Below are 22,217 nucleotides of genomic sequence, written 5' to 3' on the forward strand. Positions count from 1 at the left end.
GTGTATAAGAAGCGGCCATACTGAGATTTGCACCAGCCAGTACAATATATGCTTAACCAGATGTTATGTTGAGAATCTTAAATATGGATGGATATTATTAATATGCTTGAATATAGGAACATACTGCTAAAGGCAAGTTGAGGTATGCACAAAAATAATCACATATGGAAATGCAACATATCTTGTAAGTGACTGATTTGGTACAGTGTCACCTGAGTGTCATAGGAATGGAATAGTAGAAAAACTCAATCATGGCAGTAAAACAAAGGGGTAACAAAAGAAAGCCATATGGAACAAAGGATAGCTTGTTGTTAAAATCATAATGGAGAATTATAAAATAAGAATAATCAAAATTTGGCTGGGATAGATTACAGAAAAGCATTTGACAGCATCCCGCTTTCTTTACAGATGCGTAAGGTACACTGTCATAGACACTGCAGTGTAATTGGCAAACCACCTTGCAGCTAATCTGTGATAAAGGACAAATTATTATCCCAGGGATAATTATTCAAAGTGGGACATTCCAGGGGGACTCTGTTACCGCTGCGCTTCTGCTCTTTTTCTTGCCTTTAACCCATTAAGCTCTCTACTTAACAGATTAGGTCATGGTTACAATTTGTTTCCCAGACAACAACAAAGTGTAAAGACTTTTCATCTTTTTGTGGATGATTTAAAATCATATAGTTCATCAGATGAGGAGCTAAAAGCACAAGTGGAAGTGGTCAGAACTTTCTTGGATAATATAAGAATGTTACTTGGTCTTGATAAATGTGCAAAAGCAGTATTTAAAACAGAAAAGCTGCAGCACTAATAAAATATCAGTCTGGGACAGGAATGTGATATAAAGGAGCTTGGGCAAGAGGGAATGTATAAATATTTGGGAATTGATGAAGGATCAGCAGTAAAATACAAACAAAACTCAATAAGGAATATTTTAGAGGACTTAATACTGAAAACAGCCCTGACATTTAGGAACAAAGTCCAAACTATAAAGTTGCTTTTTCTGTTCTAACTTGCAGTTTTTGGGCTGATTGGCTGGCCCCAAAAGGTACTGGATCAGATGGACAGGAAAACAAGAAAAACACTTCATGCTTATCAAATGATATATAAAAATCAGTCCATACCAAGATTATACATTCCTCGTTCTGAAGCAAGTCTGGGAAAACTGATCACATGTATAGATCTACACTTGTAGTACTGCATACATATCTGCTGACCTCACCAGAATGAAACGTAGTGAAAGTTTTGGAAACATGAAGAGGACCAGTCTAAGATGACACCCTGCTTAGTTTAGCAGAAGCATATCAGTGTAAAGTGGGAATGGAAAACAAACCAGAAATAGACAAAAATCAGGCAGCAACTGAAGGTGCCAAAAAAATAAAAGAAAGAATATAAGGAGAGGGATCAGATGAAAAGGCAAAAATGTGGAAAAGGCATAAATGTAGTTGAAAGTACAGAAATCATGTTCATCAGGATCTGAGGTAGGAATGGTTAAGGAGAGGTGAATTTAAACTAAAAGTTGAAAGATTAATGTTAGTGGCTCAGGACAGTGGGCTGCATACACGTGGCTTTACAAAGTCCATTGAACATGTGGGAGAAACAGGCAAATGCAGATTCTGTGAAACAGAATTGAAAATAGTTACATATTTTGTTGCTGGGTGTGATACACTAATGACAGAGGGCCTGTATACTGAAAGGCTTTATAATGTGGCAAGACTTGCACTGGGGATTGTGCAAATATTATGTTATTGAAGTAGCCAAGAAGCATTGGAAACGTGAGCCAGAAAGCATTATAAAGAATGGTGAAGTTTATATCACATGGGATCACATCACCCATTACCAGTAATTCAAAAAATAGATGCAAGAAAATCACATATAGTAGGACATGAAAAGAATACAGAAGTTTCATTGATTACGGAAATTGCTACACCCAGTGATTATAGTATCTTACTTAGTGAGACACACAAAGTCATAAAATACCAGGATTTGCAGGCAGAAATGAGGGCAATGTGGAAGAAAGATACCAAGACATTTCTAATAGTTGTAGTAGGAGCAATGGGTCTCAAAGAAGTCTTGTTTAGATATGCTACTGATACATGTTATGAATTGCAAGAGTGAATTTTGGGCACATTACGGGTGCTGTGAAGAGCATTTTTGGCAAACATCAAAGACTGAAACAGTACTAATTGCATGACCTTTATTCGTACTTTGACTTAGGAATGGGGCCTATTCCCTTTGTGGTATTAGAAACCCCAAAAACTTAAAGGAATTAAGTCGAATGTTATGCCCGCATAGTGTATAGTACTGGGTACTATGTGGCTGTTATGTGATGTAACCTTGATGGTGAGACAGATGTATCCTTCCGTAATGGGGGAGGGGGGGTCTGTATTCATAGCGTTTGTAGTGCTAGTGACATTTATTGGTGCTGCTGTTAACATGGCATTATGATAGCTGGAAGATGACAATGTGGATAAAGGCAGATTTGAGTCCAGATGTATAAATACTGTGTATACTAATATCAGCTCAACTGCATGGCAAGTCAGTAGCTTGAAATACTAAATAAATGTGTGATTTGAATATTTTAACTAGAGTAAAAATTGAAGCTGGTTTATATTTACAGTTTTTTAAATATTTTCTAATACAGATATATAATTTTGTTAGCATATACAACTATTTCTAGTCACATCACTATGGTCTTAAATATTTCATCTTATCTGATTTTATAACAAAAATGTAATTAACTAAAAAGTGGGATACCTGTTGTATTCAGAGAGAGAGTGTTTGGAGAAAGCTGTGGGAGTTGTTAAGAAGACTAGATGAAATAAGTGCAACAGTAAAAAGGATGGTACATCCAAAACTCTGGATTAGTAAAACCAAATGGTCGCTCAATCAAGTACATTAGCTTTTAAGCTGATGTGCTCTCTTCCTTAGGTAAATGAAAGGTATTAAATTGAAAAGCTCATTCATGTTAAACAGCTAAAATGACCAATAAATACGGTGAATTAAGTCATGTAACCAAAGATTCCTTATTCACTCTACTTATAAGGGCTGGTTTTATGTGTAATGATGTGCTCAGACTACTACCATTTTATGCATGTAATTGACAATAACACTTCAATTCAGAGTGCAACAAGTACTTAATGATAGTTCAGGAAGGAGATTTAAACAGTTTTTATAGCACCTGGAATTCTTCTTATAATCGCACTGAACCTGACTGACATTTATTTATGAAATTAATAAAATATTTATTGTGATATCACTGACACAGCACAGCAACAACGTAAAGAAATATAAGGCTGGTGTAGAAAGGCTGAGGAAGTCTGCTTGTGTCAGATGAAAGTGCTTAACCTAGAGAATTTCTTTGTTATTTTGTGTTGTGTGCAATAAACTCGTGTACTTTGTACTGTGTCCAAGCTGAGGAGTTATTGAGCTTGCCTTTCTACACCAGCCTTATATTGTGATATCATACACAAGTCTTGGTATCCTATTGTACATGCACTTGTCAACCTTACCCACATTTAAACGGTTGCAAAAATGCACTAATTCATATATATCTATATATATATAGATATACATGCATATGCATATACATTTGCTATGAATTGTCACTTTCAGTCAATATATGTTCTGTTTATGTTTGGCTAGATTTTTCTCAAGGTTTATACAAAGCCTTCTTATCTTTGAAGCCTCCTTCCCTTCTGTTTTCTGCCCCCCCCCCCCCGAAAGTCGACATGAAGAAGAGGAGGAGCAATCTGATTCAGATGAAGACTCTGTGGCTTATTCCTTCCAAACTCATTCTACTGGACAGTTGACCTCAGAAGAAGATACCTTGTCACCAGATTCCCCATTTGAAGAGTTTTCCTTAGTTGAAACAATCTCCAGGATGTTATAACTCTTTGAGTGTGACACTGAACAGGTCTCAGACGTACAAAATAAGTGCTATGAATTATTGAAATTAGGGCCCACAAACACCTTCTGTTGTACCCCCTATCCTCTTGGATGCCTTTGCCTCCACATCCACTGGCCCAAACTCACAGCCACCAGTACCCAAGAAAACAAATAGGTTTTGCAAGGTCCTAGAAGAGATGAAATTCCATTACAAAAATCCTGCAGTAGGCCCCTCATTTTTTTTGTTTTTTTTCCCTCTCACTCTACAGATAAACATACCAAACTCATCCCTACATCCAGTGCACTACCATCAGACAGAGACAGTAGGGCTATGGACAATTACGGCTAAAAACCTATACCTCTGCCACCCTGGCTTTTCGGACTCTAGACTACCAGTTATAAATGGCTGATTATTCTGTATCAGTTCTGAGAAACATAAATAAGATTCTAGCTGAGTTTGAAGATTCCAAATATAAATTCCAGGCTGTGTTTGTACTCAACAATTCCAACCATTTTTTCAGACACTTAAGTGCAGCAGTGACATTGCGGAGGCTTCCTGCAGGGCTGTGATCACCAATTTGGCCATCCACAAGTTTGCTTGGCTTCACCTCCAGTCTCTCCCTGCAGATGTGAAGGCCATGTTACTGGACTGCACTCTTCATAGGGATCTTTTGTTTGTCCCTGATATTGCTGAACTCTTTAAAACCCTACAGGAAAAAGGCAGTCATAGTGGATTTCAAGCAGATTTTACTTACATCACTGAATCTATCCCTCCAGACTTAACCACTTTGCTCCATAGGGAACTAAACCCCTTCAAACGACAAAAAAAAAACAGACAAAACAGAGATATCGAGAAATCACAGTGGGAATCAGACTGGAAAAATATTTTTTTCTAGAAAAATCCACTACTTTCTATTTTCTGCCTCCTATGTCCTACTTTGGTCGACAGATCCCTTTGTCCCAAAGACTCATCTTGTCTCTCCCTCTCCCTCCCAAGACAAATGGGTCTTGACGATCATATAAAATAGTTACATTTGGTCTTGGAAAGAGCTCTCCTTTTAAAAGGGAATTCTTTCCCCACCTGCCACTCAATCTAATCTCATCCCTTGCTTGATCAGTACCTTCTCTTCCAGGGGACTATAGAATCAGTTCCTCCATGGGGCCAGGAAAAAGGTTTCTATTCAAGACTCTTCCTGATACCCAGGAAAGAGGGATCATGGAAGCCCATTCAAGATTTGTCATACCTCACCATCTTTTTAGAAGTTCTATCTTTCGGTATGCTTTCTACTCAGACCTTTCTTCCCTTAATCTTTCCCTAGGCTTTCCTAGTCAACCTGGACCTAAAGGATGCATACCTGCATATCCCTATATACCCTGACTACAGGAAATTTCTCAGGTTTTCAGTTTCTTTATTGCATTTTCAATTCTCTCTCTGCTTTACTCTTTGGATTGACTTCAGCTTCAAGTCTTCACAAAGTGCTTGGCTCCGGCTACAGTTTTTTGCAGAACCCAGGGGATCCAAATTTTCCTGTACCTGGCTGACCACCTGATTCAGTCTTCATCCCAGAAACTCTACAATTACATCTCAACTTCATTATGGCTTTACTAGAGAGGCTGGCATTCACTTTCATTCTCAGAAGACACTCATAGACATAATTTAGCATCAGGTGCTAAAATTTCTAAGAAATGCTCAAAAAATGTGCACTTACTGGAGCACAAAGACTGTGGCTGCTTGCATCCCAAGGCATAATATTTGATTGAAGTATAATTTGTTTTTTGCTTCCTCTGTGGGGTGAGCCACAAAGCCCTGTTATGTGGGGGATTTGCACACATCACGTCCTCTAATTCTTACCTCTGCTGTCGACTAAAAGACTAATATAGTCATACACTATTTGTTTAAAAACCAAGCTGTTGAAAATGGATTCGGCCTGTCGATTTAGGGGCTTCTCTACAGGTGCCTGAGGTGTAATTGCTCAAGCATCAGTAATATACAGAAAAAAAGATGAAAGGCATATTGCCAAATGCTGTTTCCGTAGGAAGTGATTGTTGGTGAGTGTTTCTAAATGTGCGCTGGCAATGAATTGCTTATTTTGGTAGATTTTTCGTTCTTGGACTTGGTGGGACTGTGAAGTTTGTATATATGTTTCAGGGTTTGTCTTCCCACATTGGTGGGTGCAGGGGATTTTGCCCTCTCACGCACACACACAAAAAAATTAAAAATTATTTTTTGCCCTTCTGTGTTTCAGACTTTTTTTGCTTTCTTTTGGTTTGTTGGCTTTCAGGAACTTGGTGTTTCATAGTAGAACCTGATTCAGGCAGTGTCTTGTAATTGTCATTTCTTGCTTAATACACATTTCACTTTTCCCCAAAATCTTGCCAAATTCTAAAATCAGTACTAGATATTGATAAAAAGAAGGGAATTTATGGAATTTACCAATTTGCCTCAGGTCACTCAAGACGGGTACCTGCCTGTGGATGAAGACCGAACTGCTGAACTTCAGTTGCCTGAGGTTCAACCTGCTGATTCACCAGTTTTATATCTGTCTGATTGCACTGTATGCCAAATACTTTACAACTTACTAAGAAATTTATCCTGTTCCATCTTACTTTTGTCACCTTCCACTGGAATATAACTGTGTTTGATTTATTGTCTGACTGAGTAACTGATAGTGATGCTTTCTGGTTACTTGTAATAAAATCTGCTGCAGACTGCAGAAAATGCGGTGGTGCAGAGGTTAGCATTGCTGCCTCACAGCAAGAGGTTCTCTCGTTTGATTCTCAGCTGGAGCGCCTTCTGTGTGGAATCTGCATGTCCTCTCCGCAGTCGAGTGACATTAAAGACATGCAGGTAGGTGCGAGTGTGAATGGGTGTGCCTTCTTTGAAGTTTGGGCAATGGGATGGCAACTCAGCACCGTAAAAATCCACTGCCAATCATTTGCAGACCGGAGTTCCGCTTTGGTGACTCCTAACTGGGAAAAGTCAAAAGACATTATTTTTAGACTGCAGAAAACATGCCAGCTCACTACCAAACTGGTTTCCTACTCTAATGCATGGTCAGAAAGTGGGGGTATATATGTTATGGATAATATGGAATCAGGAAGTAACTGGACAGCTGCTCTGCATACAATAAATAGAAACACTAATTTATTAAACATAATAAATATAGGCCCACCGAAGTAAGTAAAGTAAACACTGCGCATTTTAGAATAAGAAAGCCCACTTTATTACATGCAGTCATAATTATAATGAAAAGAAATGGTAAAAGAAACCTTTGCACTCTATCGTTAACACAAGCATTGATGGTAAAATTGTAGCACCCTTACCAGGTGCTCACAATCCAACTGTCAAAAACCAAACGTTTATTATAAACGACTAAACCTGAATGAACTCCACTATGACAAAAATAGCATTTGGAAAAGTTACAATTTTCTTAACTTTATTAGTTAAACAGTACAGTGACTACCAAGCTTGAAGTCGAGAAACATATGACACATTATGTCACTGGTAGTGAGTTATAGGTTCATAGGTTCATAGGTTCATACTAGGCTATCTGCCCAAGGGCATTTATAAGCCTAGCCCATAGTTATGTGGCTTTCGCCACCCCTTTAGTTTGAATAAAAACTATGCCTATCATTTTGCTGTGCCTCTGTCAAGCAGTGACGCTGAAGTAATCCCTGGGGTATATCTGCAATCTCCCATCCATTGGTCAAGATTCCTCTTGAACAAGACCAGAGAGGTGCTCTGCCTCACATGTACCGGGATTTTGTTCCACAGCATAGGGAGTCTCTGGGTGATGAATCTGTCCCTCCAGCACGTTCTATTTATAACCGTGTCAAGGTTTAAGTCTCCGCCCTTGTGGTTCTGAGGGATCTAGATTTTTGAGGTGAAGCATATTCATCAAATCTGGGTTTGACATGGCCTTATATGTCAGGCACAGGTCACCTCTGAGCAAGCGGTATGAGACTGAATAGAGCTGGAGTTCTTTCAGTCGGGCAGCATAAGACATATTTTGAGACCTTTTATCCTTTTGGTGAGGAACTTTTGGGGCCTTTCAAGCTGCAGCAGGTGTCTGGTCAGATACATTCGAACGGGCATTGTACTCAATCATAGGTCTAATAAGTGATGAGTACAGGGGACGATGACCTCCCTTGATCTAGATGTGAATCCCTTCATGATCAGGTGGGTGATATAGAAGGTTTTCCTAACTACTTTAGCAACATGAGTGTCAAACGAAGGCTACTGTCAACCTGGGTCCCCAGATCTCTGATGACTTTTTCTGTGCTCAGTGGATTGCCACCTATATGGTAGCTAGGGGTAGCCTTGTTTTTCCCAAAGGGTATGACTATGCATTTTTGGCGTTTAACTTCAGGCCATGGCTCTGGCACCAGTTATCCATTTCTGTGAGGCCCTTCTGGAGGATATCTGTGTCAGATGTGTTTTCGACTATGGCCAGTTTGCAGTCATCTGCAAACTTTGTCAGCCATAACCCTCCTGTGTTTGCTTGTACTTCAGAAAAGTAGATGCCGAACAAGAGTGGACCCAGGACTGAGCCCTGTGGGACACCACTTGTGACAGGCTTTGAGTCTGACATGGCTCCAGCAACTCTGACCCTGTGGGTTCTGTCACTTAGCCAGTTTGCAACCCATCTTGTGATGTATGGGTTTACATTCAAGCTGATGAGTTTTTCGATGATACCTGAGTGGGGTATTGTGTCGAAGGCCTTTGCCAGGTCGAGGTAGGCTGTATGGACTGCCTTTCCCTCATCAATGGCCTTGGTGACTGTCTCGAAAAAGTCAACCAAGTTTAAGAGGCAGGATCTGCCTTTGACAAAGCCAAACTGAGTTGGATCCAAAGTCTGCAAGTTCCCTATGTCTTTATTTATGAGTTCCATTATGATGCTATTATTTACATTCTTTTGTCCTAGAAGATCAAGATTGTAACATCTTGGGGATTTTATCCTTTGACTGACAAGTGGCAACCGCAGAGTTTGTATATGTAAGTAATGGGGGTGTGGGGGGAGAATGTAATCCCCGCATTGGGGGACCATGCTTTTATTTTTTTTTTGGTTATATACTGAATGCTGTTCCCATTCTAGTTATAGCACTGTCTTTTATGATTGCACTGGTGTGTCATTCACAAAAGAGTTTATATGTTGTCATGGAGTTGAATCAATAGGTAGGAGAAACACTGAAAAGCATAACATATAGAAAAAGAAAATATGTATCTTTATGTATTATGTATGGTAATAGAAATGTTTTGCTTTATGGACAGGAAGAGCACTGTCAGGATGATGCTAACTGTGGTTCTTGTGAGGCGGTACCATTTACATGCTATAGTCTTAATGTCGCTTCTTTCATGGGTGGTAAAGTTTAGAGAAAAAACAATGTTGTGGTTTTCTTTGCAGTTTAACTGTTTCCATGGTAGTTAGGTTCATAGGTAAATACTAGACTAGCACCTGGGCCTTTATAAACCTAGACATACATCCTAATCCAATTGTGTCCCTGTGTATCATGGGCATTGATTAGGAGGGATATGTTAGGAAGTTTGTAGAGGTTATGTGGTGGGTATGTTAGTTTGGGCATTACTGTCTGCCTCTGCCTGTTAAGTAGGATTAGGAGTGGACTCAACTTCACACTCTTGGGAAGCCTGTTCCAGGGTATGAGGATCCTCTGAGACACATCTGTCCACATGTCCTATTTATGTCTCAAGCAAAATTTTAAATCCTTGTATCAAGTAGTTCTGATGCTGTTTGCTTTGCGGGTGTGCAAAAGGTCCATCAGAGCTGGATCTGAGGATGTCTTGTATGCCAGGCATAGATCACTTCTCTGAAAACTGTAGGAGGCTGAGTATAGAGATAGGGCTTTAAGGCGATCCATGTAGGATTATACCTTGGATTCTTCTGGTAAGGAACCTTTGCTTATGTCTGGTCAGATGCATGCTAAGGAGAGCATTATACTCAATGACAGGTCTGATAAGAGCTGATTAAGTTGGCACTATGACTTTCTTGGACGTGGATGCCATTGCCTTGAGCATATGTTGGTTCAAGTCTAGATTACTGTCTGTATATGTTCCCATATCCTTGACTATCAGGTCAACTCGTAGGAGTGTTTTATCGATGGATTAATTAGCCTGGGTGGCTATTTTCCCAAAAGGCACTATAATGCATTTCTTTGTATTGAGTAGTAATCCATGCATTTGCAACTAGTCATTTTTTGTTAGATCTTTCCATAAGATGTGGCTCCCTAATAAAGTGCCAAAAATCCAAAAAAAAAAAGACTGAAAACAGGAGAAGAGTGAATCTCACAAAATGCTCTTCTCCTTAAAACTTATTTTTGCAGGGACAGCAAGCACCCCCCCCCCTTAAACCACCTAATGTGGGAAGCAAGCCTCTCACATCCCCTAAACTTATATGTGCCAATTCCGAGATCACTATACCTTGGAGAAAAGGGAATATTCCAAGAAATGGTATCTTGGGCTTAGAATATGTAAGTCCATTGTTTCGGCCATTCAGGTTTTGTGTTTAGGAATTCGCTCTAATGGGTCCTGACATTTCAAATAGTTACCATAAGAGGTTTGTGTCATGGGTGAATCTGTCATAGTTCCTAATTTGCAGTCATCTGTTAACTTGGACAGCCAAAGGCCCTTGATATTAGCCTTTACCTCTGAGAAGTAGATGCCAAATAGGAGCAGTCCCAACAGAGACCTGAGGTACCCTATTGGTGATCAGTCTCTTAGTCGAAATGTTTTCACCAATCCTGACTTCCTAGATCCTGTCTGTGAGTCAGCTTAGTTATGTAGAGATTTATGGCCATTTTGGTGATTTTTGTCAATTATACCAGAGTGTGGCACTGTGTTAATTGGCTTAGCCAGGTAGAGATAGGCAATATGGACCATTTTCCCCCTCATCTATTGCCTTGGTGACCTTCTCAAAGAAGTCTACCAGTTTTTTTTTTTAAACAAGAAACATCTTTATGTATGTCACATGTGATAATTTATATAGATGAAAACAAACCACCCTGATACAATTCTAGTTGCAAACATTATGCTTTACAAACCATGTTGACACAATTGTAGTTGCAAACATTATACATCACTTATAATTTATCCAGTCATTGTCAGTCAAACATTACATAGCTCATTCAAATCTTGCCTTTTTTTAAAATCCCGTTCCTCCTCTGCATGTATTTTTCTCACAATTCCCATTTTTTCCTATGTAATTTGCTCCTACCCTTTTCCAAAGATCCCAATTCCAGTTGTTTTATCTTTTTTTCTATATTCACTACTTCTAGTACAATTGGTTTAGACTTTGATTTCCATTTTCTAGTAATTGCTTTTTTGGCAGCCACCATAATTAGACTCAGCAAGGCTTTACTATATCTTGGCAATTCTGATTCTGTATCATAGCTCAAAAAATAATTTCCTTAGTTACACCAATTTGCTCACCCAGTATCTCTGACAAAGCAATCCGCAGAGAATCTTGAAACTCTACCAACTCATTACACTCACAGAAAATATGTTCCCAGTTACCTCTTTCTTCCCCATCACACCTCCAACATTTGTGTCTACCTGCGTAAAAATTCTTTGGGTATACTTGGAGTATTAAAATACTTATGTAAACACTTGCAAGCAAATGATCCTAAATCTTCTAGACTTTGTTGCATATTCTGGAGACATACATATATATCCCGCCCATTGTTTCTTTGTGAATTGTTTATCCAGTTTCTGTTCTTAGTCCTTTCTAACCTCCTCTGATTGATTCTTACAGTTATCATGCAATGTTTTATATGCTGTACTAATTTATTTCTTTTTTAATAGCAACTTCTGTTCTGGATTCTACTAAAAACTATACCAGTACTAGTTTTTCATTTAGGACCCCATATTTATTTGTTTGCCTTCCCTATCAATGATTGATATCAGAGTATAGGCAATCTCTTAACCTGCAGTCCAGATAAATTCTTGGCATCTTCCCATTCTGTCACCTTTTCCTATCTAGTTATTTGCTCCCAATACCTTGGTTCCTTTGTCAGTTTTCTCCAATGAATTCCAGCCCCCTCTTGTCTGTTGTCTCTGCAATCATCCCTATTAGCAGAATCTCCCTTCTTCATTCCCATGTTGGTTTAGTTCTTAGGATACTTTCAGCTACTTTATGAATATAATATTCTACATCATTATTGTTATTCTCCTTAAAGGTCTGCATCCAAAATACCCGTCTCTCCTCTCTGTTTGTTTCTGATGTTTGCCAGGTTTAGTAGGCTTGACCTTAGTCTGGGTTGGGTCCAGTGTCTGAAGGTTGCCTATGTCCTTGTTGATCATTTCCATGATAATTCGTTCCATGGCTTTACATGTTAGACTAGTCAGGCTAATGGGTCCATAGTTTCTGGGGTCAGTATAGCCGTTGCAGTCCTCCATTCTTGTGGTACAAAGCTTGAGTTGAGGCTGTAGTTGAAAAGTGACTCAAGTGGCCTTGGTAGGTCATATTTTAAGCTATTTAGGAGGCATCTCGTAAAATTGTCAGGGCTCATTAAGTCTGTGTTTTTGGCTTTAGTAAATGCCACCAGGACCTACTCCTTGCTAATAGTTGGGAGGGAATTTATGCTAGTAGGTATTTCATGAGGGAGTGGGGGGTGAATTTTGAGCTGAATGTGTCAGCAGATTCACTATGTCTCACTATCTCTCACTATGTCTCTCTGCTGAATGAAGGTGACACTAATGACCATGAGTTTGACACACTGCTGTGTGTTGCCTTTGAGGTTACGGATGTAGTTGCGGATGGTCTTGTGGTTGTCTTTAGACTTTGAGCCTGTCTTGACCTCATAATTGACCTTGTTGGACTTGATTAGTCTTCTTAGTTTCCTGTTTAACTTAGAGAGCTTTTATCTTTATGGGAGTTGCTCTTCCTGATTTTTAGTCATGGCTTTTTTTCCTTTTGTTATATTCCCTATTAAAGTTAGGATTCTACCAGTGTGATTTTTTTAGAGTTTGTTTTGGACATACTTCTGATAGGTATAGTAGTCTCTGTACAGCCATTTACATGGTTGCACAGGGTCTCCGTGAACAATTCTGCTTAGGTTACTATGAACTTGGGGTTAGGAGGGGAAATGAATTTTGACAGACTGTCACTTAATAGGATGTAGTTTGCTCTGGAATAGTTTTGAACTGTTACAGAGTTTATTGATGTTATGGCATTGATTTTTATTTCGAATGAGACAGCCTTGTGGTCTGATCTCATCAGTGAGGATGTTACACTAGGGGGTGTGCAGCACTGTCCCATATTAGTGAGTACCAAGTCCAGTATGTTTGAACTTCTGATGGATGTGCACATTATCTGGTCAAGGGTATTTGTGTTAAAGTCCAGGAATCGTTGTGTCTGCAAGTTTGAGGTAGTGTATGTTTCCCCACTCTATAGTGGAGTTGTTAAAGTCTCCTATGAATAAGATGTCTGGTTTAATGATGAGTGTCTTCAGTAGGTCTAGGTATGAGTTATGGGATTCTGGAGACATAAAGGGTGACTTATAGCTTGCTAGGGTATGATATGGGATTTTGGTAATTTGCACATGGGTAAACTCCAGAGCATCATCCCGCTTAACCAATTTATAGGTATACTTGTTAATGTAGATAGGGATTCCTCCATCCTTTGTCTGTCTCAGTGCAGTCGATGGTCTAAATGTGTGGAAGGCACTGAAGCCTTGCACTACCAGAATACATTCTGTGGATTTTGTTTCATCTTGTTACATTGCGTACTTTAAAGAGCTACTAATGCACTGCATGACCTAAAAGAAATGTGGCGGTCTTTTGAACAAAAAATGCATTTATATCATTACTCCTTTTAAAACATTTTCTCTTTGGAAAGATCCTTATATTATTTATACAGCCCATCACTTTAAACACTGATTCTTAATATAAATGTTATTCCAACTGTAAGGGAAGCACTGTAGATTCCTGTTAGACACCAGAATACTATACATGTATACACTATTAGGAGATGGGGAGATATGACTGTGACAAAACGTTAAGCGGTTTCTAGGTTCATAGCTAAGTACTAGGCTGTATAGCAGCATGGGCCATAGTTTGCCAAGTCAGTTTCCCTTTCTGTGTTTGATTTAATCAATCCCATTTGGTTAAAGACTGGCCTTTGCCATTCTAAGGTCAATAATTATATATTATCCTGATGAGAATAACTGTGATCATACCCTAGATAGTTTGAAGGGACCCATCCATGGAATAAAGCATTTAGGAGCTGCCTCTGTCCAGTAGTAGTACAGGGGACATTCCTGGGGTAAATCTTCTGCTTCCCATCTGTAGATCCAGATTGTGCTTGAATATGGACAGGGATGAAGTTTGTTTTATGTAGATTTGGAGTCTGTTCCAGAGCAGCAATATCCTGTGCAAGACATACATGTTTAGTTCCCTACAAGTATTTCTGATGCCATTTGACTTGTTGATGTGCAGTAAATACATCAGTACTGGGTAAGAGAATGCCTTATATGGCTGACACAGGTCACCACTTACCAGTCTTAAAGACCAGTTGGCGTAATAGTTAAGGACTTCGCCTCCCAAGCATAAGGTACAAGGTTTGATCCTAATCTCTAACCAATTTTTGTTTGGAGTTTACACATTCTCCCCCACGTCCGAAAAACATGCTGAGTGTTTCCATCTCAAACTTGCCAATGAATGGAGCTGTCAGCAGCAGCACAGACTCTACATGATTCAAGTATAATAACAGGGTTTTGAGTCAGTCCATGTAGGATTGGTTGTTTTCGCCTTGTATTCTTTTCTTAAGGCATCTCTGTGGGTTTTAAATTTGTTCCGTCTGGACAGATGCATACCAAGGAGGCATTATATTAAGTGACTGGCCTAATGAGGGCTGAGTAAAGATCTACAGCATACCTCTCAAAGGCCCAGATTTTTGCTTTATGTTTTTGTTCTGTTCCTCACAAAAATTGTGGGTTTCTGGCAAATTATTGAGGATTGATGTCACAAACTAATGACAGATATTTGAGTTTCAAACTTCATATCCTTCAGAAAATGCATCCTAATGCAAAACCTGTTATTCTAGCAACTAAGTTTATAAGGGCAATAACTAAATTTTGTCCCAGATTTTGGACTTTAGTGCCCCCTATTATTTCTACCATTGTCCATATTTCTTGCACTAAGAAGATGAAAGAGGATGAATGGAGATCTGATTCACAGGCATGTGGTTTCTGTCTGCATTTATGTATTCATAGCTTTGTATATTTTAAGTACTGAAGTAAAAATAGCAAAGCATATAATATAAAGGATTATATGATCAGATCCAACTTGTATTGCATGAAAATCCATGATTATGGTCTGAAATGAGGTAAAAGATATACTTGATAAGCACATCCCCAGCATGTAACCCGATCTTCACAGTGTCTACTGGTGCTTAACAAAAGCTTGCTAAGCACTCCTAAGCCATGTTAAAATGTGGTCTCACACTAGGGGCTAACAGCAGACAGTGTTGGCTGGAAAAGACCTGCAGCAAAAAGTAAAACAGCTACTTAAAGCTGCTAGAACTTCCTTCTGCCACACCTTGTGTCTGTAAATGTGACACAGTGAAGTGTCTAACAGCTTTTAAAGCCCTTAGTTCTACACAGGGGCATTTTCTTCATGGTATTTGACGGTGCCATGCTTGGCTTTGAAAGTTGTAAAACACTTAACACTCCTATGTTTTTTTGTAACTGGTAGTAGGTGGAGCAGATAAAGTTCCATGCAGCACAAAGAATTATGATCGGATCACTGATCCTAACTTGTCTTTGTGTTCATGATTTGGATGCCAAGATTCATCTCTCAAGCTATGTTCTCAAGGTAGATTTCTTGTCATCCATATCCAGAGTACAAAATATGCTAGTTATGGTCAAAGACCTGACAGTAATCCTCTATATTATGTGCTTCAGACATGGATGCCATGAAGCTCACCTCAAGAACACAATCATGGCATGCACGTTGAGAACTTGCAATAAAGAGCACTATGATCAGTGAGACCCAGTCATAATTTTTTGTACTGCAAGAGGCTTTACCTTCTCCATGTACTACCAGTTATAGGAAAAAAGTATAGCGGCATGATTTGTTTTAAAGCCTTTGAAAGGCAATAAAGCATTTGGCATTGTCAACCATTCAGCAGGCAGAAATTGTGTTCAGCTTTTGAATTTGAGAGGTAGTGGGCAGAGCCAAGTATGCTACAAGACAGTAAGTGATCCTGCTGCAGGAGAAGGCACATTTGAAATATCAGTAGATTCTGTGCTTCTGTAGCATATTTTATGCAAGATTGATGTAGAACTTCTCTCTACAATTTTTTTACCATTTTATGTTTATCTTTATGTAAAGAGTATAGTGTTATGAGCATTTGAGTGTGCCTAAATGGCATAAAATGGGATGTTTTGCTGCCTTTTGCAAGCAGTTAGTACTAATCTTCTGAAATTCTAACTGACTTATGAATTAAAACTGACAGAGCAAATCAGATATTTTATTTTTTCCCCTAAAACTATATCAATCCTAACAGATAAAATTGGGATGAGTATGAAAGTGTTACCCAGCTTTGATTCCGTGGCCTGCTGTTGCATTTTTTTTTTATTGGAAAGTGCAGAAATTCCTAAAATCCTAGCAGTATAAGCCTGGTCTTTTAGCACAATTCGGGTACAACAGTATTGTTCACGTTTATATATAAAGTGGAGCTGTTAAGCTAATTATGTGAACGTCTTTTAATTTTAACATTTGGCAGTAATGTACCTTTTCTTCTGATGCAGATGTTCAGAGTGCAGTGCGTCACTGACCCACTGGTATTACGAAAAAGACGGCCAGCTGTACTGCAAGAAGCATTACTCAGCAAAGTATGCGGAGCTGTGCAATGGCTGTTCAGACCAGATCACCAAGGGGCTGGTTATGGTAAGTCTGCCACTTAAACAGATGCAAATGTGAGGGTGTTCATGTTGGAGGGAGGTGCAGCTGATAAGTTGTGATGGTTAATGTGCAGGTTATGCACTGTTGTATGCTTGTATGGGTACACAAAACTCCATGATGATTTCTGGTTGGAAGGACACTGTACCTCCAGACCCAAAGGCATCGCAATGTATCTCTATGGCTAATCACCAGCTATATCCAGCTGGGGAGGGAGTTTTTGTCTTAATCTGTTAGTAATTTTATGTGTAATATTTCATTAGTGGGTTGCATTGTTCTACACCACCATTGAAACCCGCTGTTTGATGACCCTAATGTAATTGATGATGTCACTGACTAATCCTGTACTTTCTCTCACCTTTCAAGTAGCTAGATCATTTCCTGTGATTTTTAGTTCAAGTTATGTTGTTTGATCTTTTTGTTTTCTGTGTTATCTGAACTTTGACCCTTCACTATTTTTATTAATGTGCTGCTGCTGCAGTTCTGGTTAAAAAAGGAAAAAAATATTTTGTTGCCACACACAGTAATTTGTAAAGAACATTGCAAAGAAATCAGTAAATCAATTAGTGTGATAATATGTTTACAAAGTAAGAACATAGCTGTACAGAGTGCTGAGGTGTGAAACTAGTGTTAAAGTTTAAGTAGCTATGGTAGAAGCTGTACGAGTTCAGAAGTTAAACAAGGGGAGAAGAATAGGGACTGATTTATTTTATTTTACATTTGTCTACTGCACCAGTGTACTTATCTCGATGGACCATTTATGGACACAGAATTGGTGAACGTACGTATCAATACAATTTTTACACAATGAGAATAAAATGGCAAGTTACAAGCAAAGTGGATACAACAGCAGTTAATGTATAGGCCTTCACTCTGGACTCTGTATGAGACCTTTGCTTCAAACTAATAGAATTAACTGTGATAATTAAGCTCCTAGGGAATAAAGGAGATTATGGAGTGAGTAAAGATTTCAGCAGAATTGCCCGGATGAATAAGTGGAGATGAAGGTGTGAATATACTGAGATTTAAGTGATGTGGATGGGATTGGTGGCACTGGGATGTGATATGATGAGACTTGTGGCACTGACATGTGATGTGATAAGAATGGTGGCACTGGCATGTGATGTGGAGTGTTGAGATTGGTGGCACTGGCCTGTGATGTGATGGGATTGGTGGTACTGGCCTGTAATGTGATGGGATTGGTGGCACTGGCATGTGATGTGATAAGAATGGGGCACTGGTATGTGAGGTGGTGTGATAAGATTGGTGGCACTGGCCTTTGATGTGATGGGATTGATGGTACTGGCATGTGATGTGTGATGAAATTGGTGGCACAGGCCTGTGATGATATGGGAGTGGTGGCACTGGCATGTGATGTGATGGGATTGGTGGCACTGGCCTTTGATGTGATGGAAATAGTGGCACTGGCATATAATATGATAAGAATGCTGGCACTGGCATGTGATGTGGTGTGTTGAGATTGGTGGCACTGCCTGTGATGTTATGGGATTAGTGGCACTGGCCTGTTCAGTTTTAAACTTTTGTGTATGAGAAGATTACTCTTGAGTTGGTAATGATTCCCAGTGTTTAGAGGATAGTGTGGCAAAAGCATGATTAGTACAGTGTAGTTTAGTTGCAGGTGTGACAAAACTGGGGGTGGATTGAGAGAGATGTCTTAGGTTGTATGATGAGGTTTTAGGAAAATTTTGCATACCAGTGGTGCGAATGAGTCAGGAACTGTTTATATCTGTGCTTTGAAGCCTCTTATGAGTCTTTAATATGTGACAAGTAGCACTGATTTTGTTTTGGGGGGATTAATAAGAGTTTGTGTGAAAAAAAAAGTTTGAGTAAATGCAAGTAATTTTGGAGATGATTTTGTATCTTCTAGTGTTTCTGGTTGGAGCTGAACATGACCATGTATTTGTCTTAAATGTGGTAAGTCTGATGTTTTTGGATAGGATCTTTTACGCTGATCTGATGCCAGCTGAAAGTTGAAAGTCCTCCTGTGCCCTAGATCACCACAGAGCCCCTTTCCAGTGAGCCTTGCTTAGAACAACACCAGTAAAAAGCCAACCAAGGGGCATCCTTGTAAGATGACTGAATAACTAGGTTTCTGCCAATTCAGTATAAAACAAAAACATTTGTGCATCATGATTCTCCCTGATCACTGGGCTTTATGACTTGTAATGAGCAAGGCCTGTGCCTTCTCAAGAAGATCCTTAGTGCCTGCCACTGTTATATACAGTGTAATTCTTTTCATTACTTACTGTCATGAACTATGGGTAGTAAAGGATAGAGATGTAGACCACTTTGTCTGAAGAACTCCGTTCCCATTTCGCAACCATAAAATCTTTAAGCACTTGAGTATGGTCACTGCCGTGGTCTGCTGCCATTCTCGTGTGTTTCCCTAACTACTACTTTCAGACAGGACCCTGATGTATTTAAACTCCTTCAGTAAAGGCAGCCCCCCCCCCCAAAAAAAAGTAATCCACCATTTTCGGCGAGATTGCACAGCATTTGATCTGGTGGCGATGATTTTCATTCTACCCATTTCTTCCGAAAAGATAATCCACTGTTTTCTTGGAAATTGCTATAGCTTTTGATACAGAAGTAATAATTTTCATTCCACCCATTTCAAAGTCCGAAGAAAATTATTCAGTTGCATGTCAGATGTCATAATCAGGTAAGGCCAAAGTAACAACAACATCTGCAGACTTGAGAGATCCTTTAAAAGGTGCTTAAATTGGGCACCCTTCCATCTGTTATGTCTGGATATGTATGTCCATACATCTCAATTGTCCCTGATGTGTGCACAAAGATTTGCTCTGTCAGATATAAAAATGGTGAATTTCTGAGAAAAGAAATGGCTAATAGTCTACAAATAATAACAACGGCTATGTTTATTTATTTATTCGTTCATTTATTTTATTTGTTTACTAGGGAAGTTTGACTGTAATAATTTCATTTTCAGCAGAGGTCCATGGAGAAAAGCTCCACATTGCCATAATAAGGTACAGGTAAATAAAGCTATCACACAGCCTAATACAAAAGAATGACATATTAACTAAGTAAAAATTCAGGTTCACTTCCTATATGGTGCCAATATTTGGACAGCTATAGCAAGATAAAAAAAGGACATTGTCAATAGTTGAAGTATTCACAAGCTGCAGTTTATACAGATGACATTAGACACACTGAGTACACTCTTCGGAACAAAGATGACTGGATAATATAGCCTAGGCAAAAATATATCTTTGTCAGAGATAGATTTTTTTACTAATTCCTTCTCTCTAAACATAATCAAAGTATGCTGGTTGTGGAAGGAGGGAGGAGCTAGCTCAGCCTGGGGACAGATAGTGCAGGAGAAGAGCTAGGTTTTATTTAAGTGTTCGTTTAGTAGTTCTTTGAAGTTGGAGAGGTTAGAGGTGGATCTAATTTGGAAAGCACAGAATTTATTTTTAGCAACAGAATAAGACTAGACTGGCCAGAGGATTTGTGGGGTTTATATATTTGCCAAGAAGTTGTTCTTTAGATCAAAGTGATGTATTATGTTGCTAAGAATGAAGAGTTGGAGTAAAACAGGGCAAGTCATTGGCTTTATGAATTATGTTATGTGTGGAGAAAAGCTGTATGTAATCTAAATAGTGAGGCAGTTTATGCCAATTCAAAGCCTTAATGCAATACAGTGGCGGCTGAGGTATTGTTGGTGGCAAGTTTTGCAATCTTAATATAGCATGTTTCCAGATTATTTTTAACTTTAGTCTGAAGGTTGGTTAGGATTGGTGCAATATGTAAGAGAGGTGGGAAAAGGTAGGCAATTGCAAGAGCGTTTTGGTGGTGTTGCTAAGGAAGTATTTATGCCTGTAGAACATTCCTAATTTTTGGTGAGTTTTTTTGTTATTTTGAAAACGCAGGTCAAATTTAAGCTCATCTATAATCACCCCAAGGAGTTTTTTAGAGGGACTACTTCAATTTTAGTTTCATTTAGTGAAAAGAATTTGAAAATCACTTTATCGGAGATGTATGATTCGGGGGGAAAATAACAGTATCTTTTTGTTAGGGCTGACTAGTAGCTGGGCATTACAGAGCTATTTCTCAACTGAAGAAAAAGTGTCTTGCATGATAGGGAGGAGTTGATGCAAGATATTAGATACACATACAAGAGTAGTCATCAGCCTATTGCATGAGAGAGGCTGAACCTATGGAGGTGTAGAGTTCATTGATAAAAAATGAAAGAGGAGTGGGCCAAGAAGAGAGCCTGTGAATATATCAGTGGCGACTTGCAGGTATGGGGAGAGAGCATTTTGCCATTTTACAGACTGGAGCCTGTCAGTTAAGTAGCTATTGAACCACAGTAAAGAAGAAGGGAATAGTCAAAGTTGAGACAATTTATACTGGAGTTTAGGGTGAGAAACTGTATCAAATGTTTTTGACAAGTGAAGGAATAAGGAGGAAACAAGTTTGCCAGACTCCTTATATTTGTTTATTGTAGAAGCCATATTGGGTGAATGTTAAGAAACGATCTTGTAGAAGATAGTGGAGGAGTTATTTATGAAGATATCTTTCAAGAATTTTTAAGAAAGGTGATAATATTGAGAGAGGCTGAAAGTTGAGACATCAGCGGAGATGCCATCTTTATGAAGAGGGCTCATATGTGTTTTTTTTTCCATAGTGAGAATACATAGGATTCAGATATTGATAAGGATAGACACTTCTCATGCTATGGCATTGGCAGCTGTCTTTAGGTATTCAGGCAGGAGGTTGTCAGCTGCAGTGGGGAAAGGTTTGAGTTTAAGTGGAAGTTATTTTTATCATTGATGTGGAGACCAGTCCTAAGTTGAAGTTCCTAGCAATGAATATAGAGGGTAAATTAGGATCGGGTGGTGATGCTGGGAGAGTAAAGGAAGTGTAGTTGTGTATGGTGCATGGAGAATCTTGGTTATGGTCTAACCTGTTTGCTGAATTGCTAGGATGTTACTTTGGTATTATTGAGGGGTGGTGGATGCACTGCATGAGGCTGAAGAGTTGCTAGTTAGGGAGGCAATGCTTTCTGCAAAGAAGGTATTGAATAAGGTTGCAGTTTCTAGCAAAAAGCTATTACTACAACTGTTGGGTTCCTGTTTGAGCCGAGATGTAACAGGTTACATACTGATGTCCAGAATTTTTTTGTGTTTAAAGTTGTAGATTACTATAATATTGTTTTTTTATATAGTTTAAGTTGTTTTTACTTGAGATTGCACAATTCTCTGTAAAGTTGCAAGTTAAACAGAGTTTTAAGTTTAAGCCATTCTTTCCAAGCGTTGTCTCTGTTAGACATGATATTTTTTGTGTGGATGGTGATATTTTTTTGGCCGTGTGGGGAGTGGCTGTTTAGAGTATTTAAGAATAAGGTATTAAAAGTATTGTCTGCCTC

At 39.0% G+C, this 22,217-nt stretch overlaps 1 protein-coding gene across 2 annotated transcripts in view; it reads left to right on the forward strand.

Annotated features, from left to right (window-relative positions):
- Positions 1-22,217, forward strand: part of LIMK1 (LIM domain kinase 1) — a 1,196,288-nt gene that overhangs the window by 559,050 nt on the left and 615,021 nt on the right. For both annotated transcript variants that reach the window (XM_044054185.1, XM_044054186.1), the window contains one exon: positions 16,654-16,792. In XM_044054185.1, the coding sequence (XP_043910120.1) occupies positions 16,654-16,792 (139 nt within the window). The remainder of the gene's footprint in view (positions 1-16,653; positions 16,793-22,217) is intronic.

Source organism: Protopterus annectens, chromosome 13.part0, assembly GCF_019279795.1.
Source record: "Protopterus annectens isolate FY-2018-M chromosome 13.part0, PAN1.0, whole genome shotgun sequence".
In the NCBI taxonomy this organism is placed as follows: Eukaryota; Metazoa; Chordata; order Ceratodontiformes; family Protopteridae; genus Protopterus; species Protopterus annectens.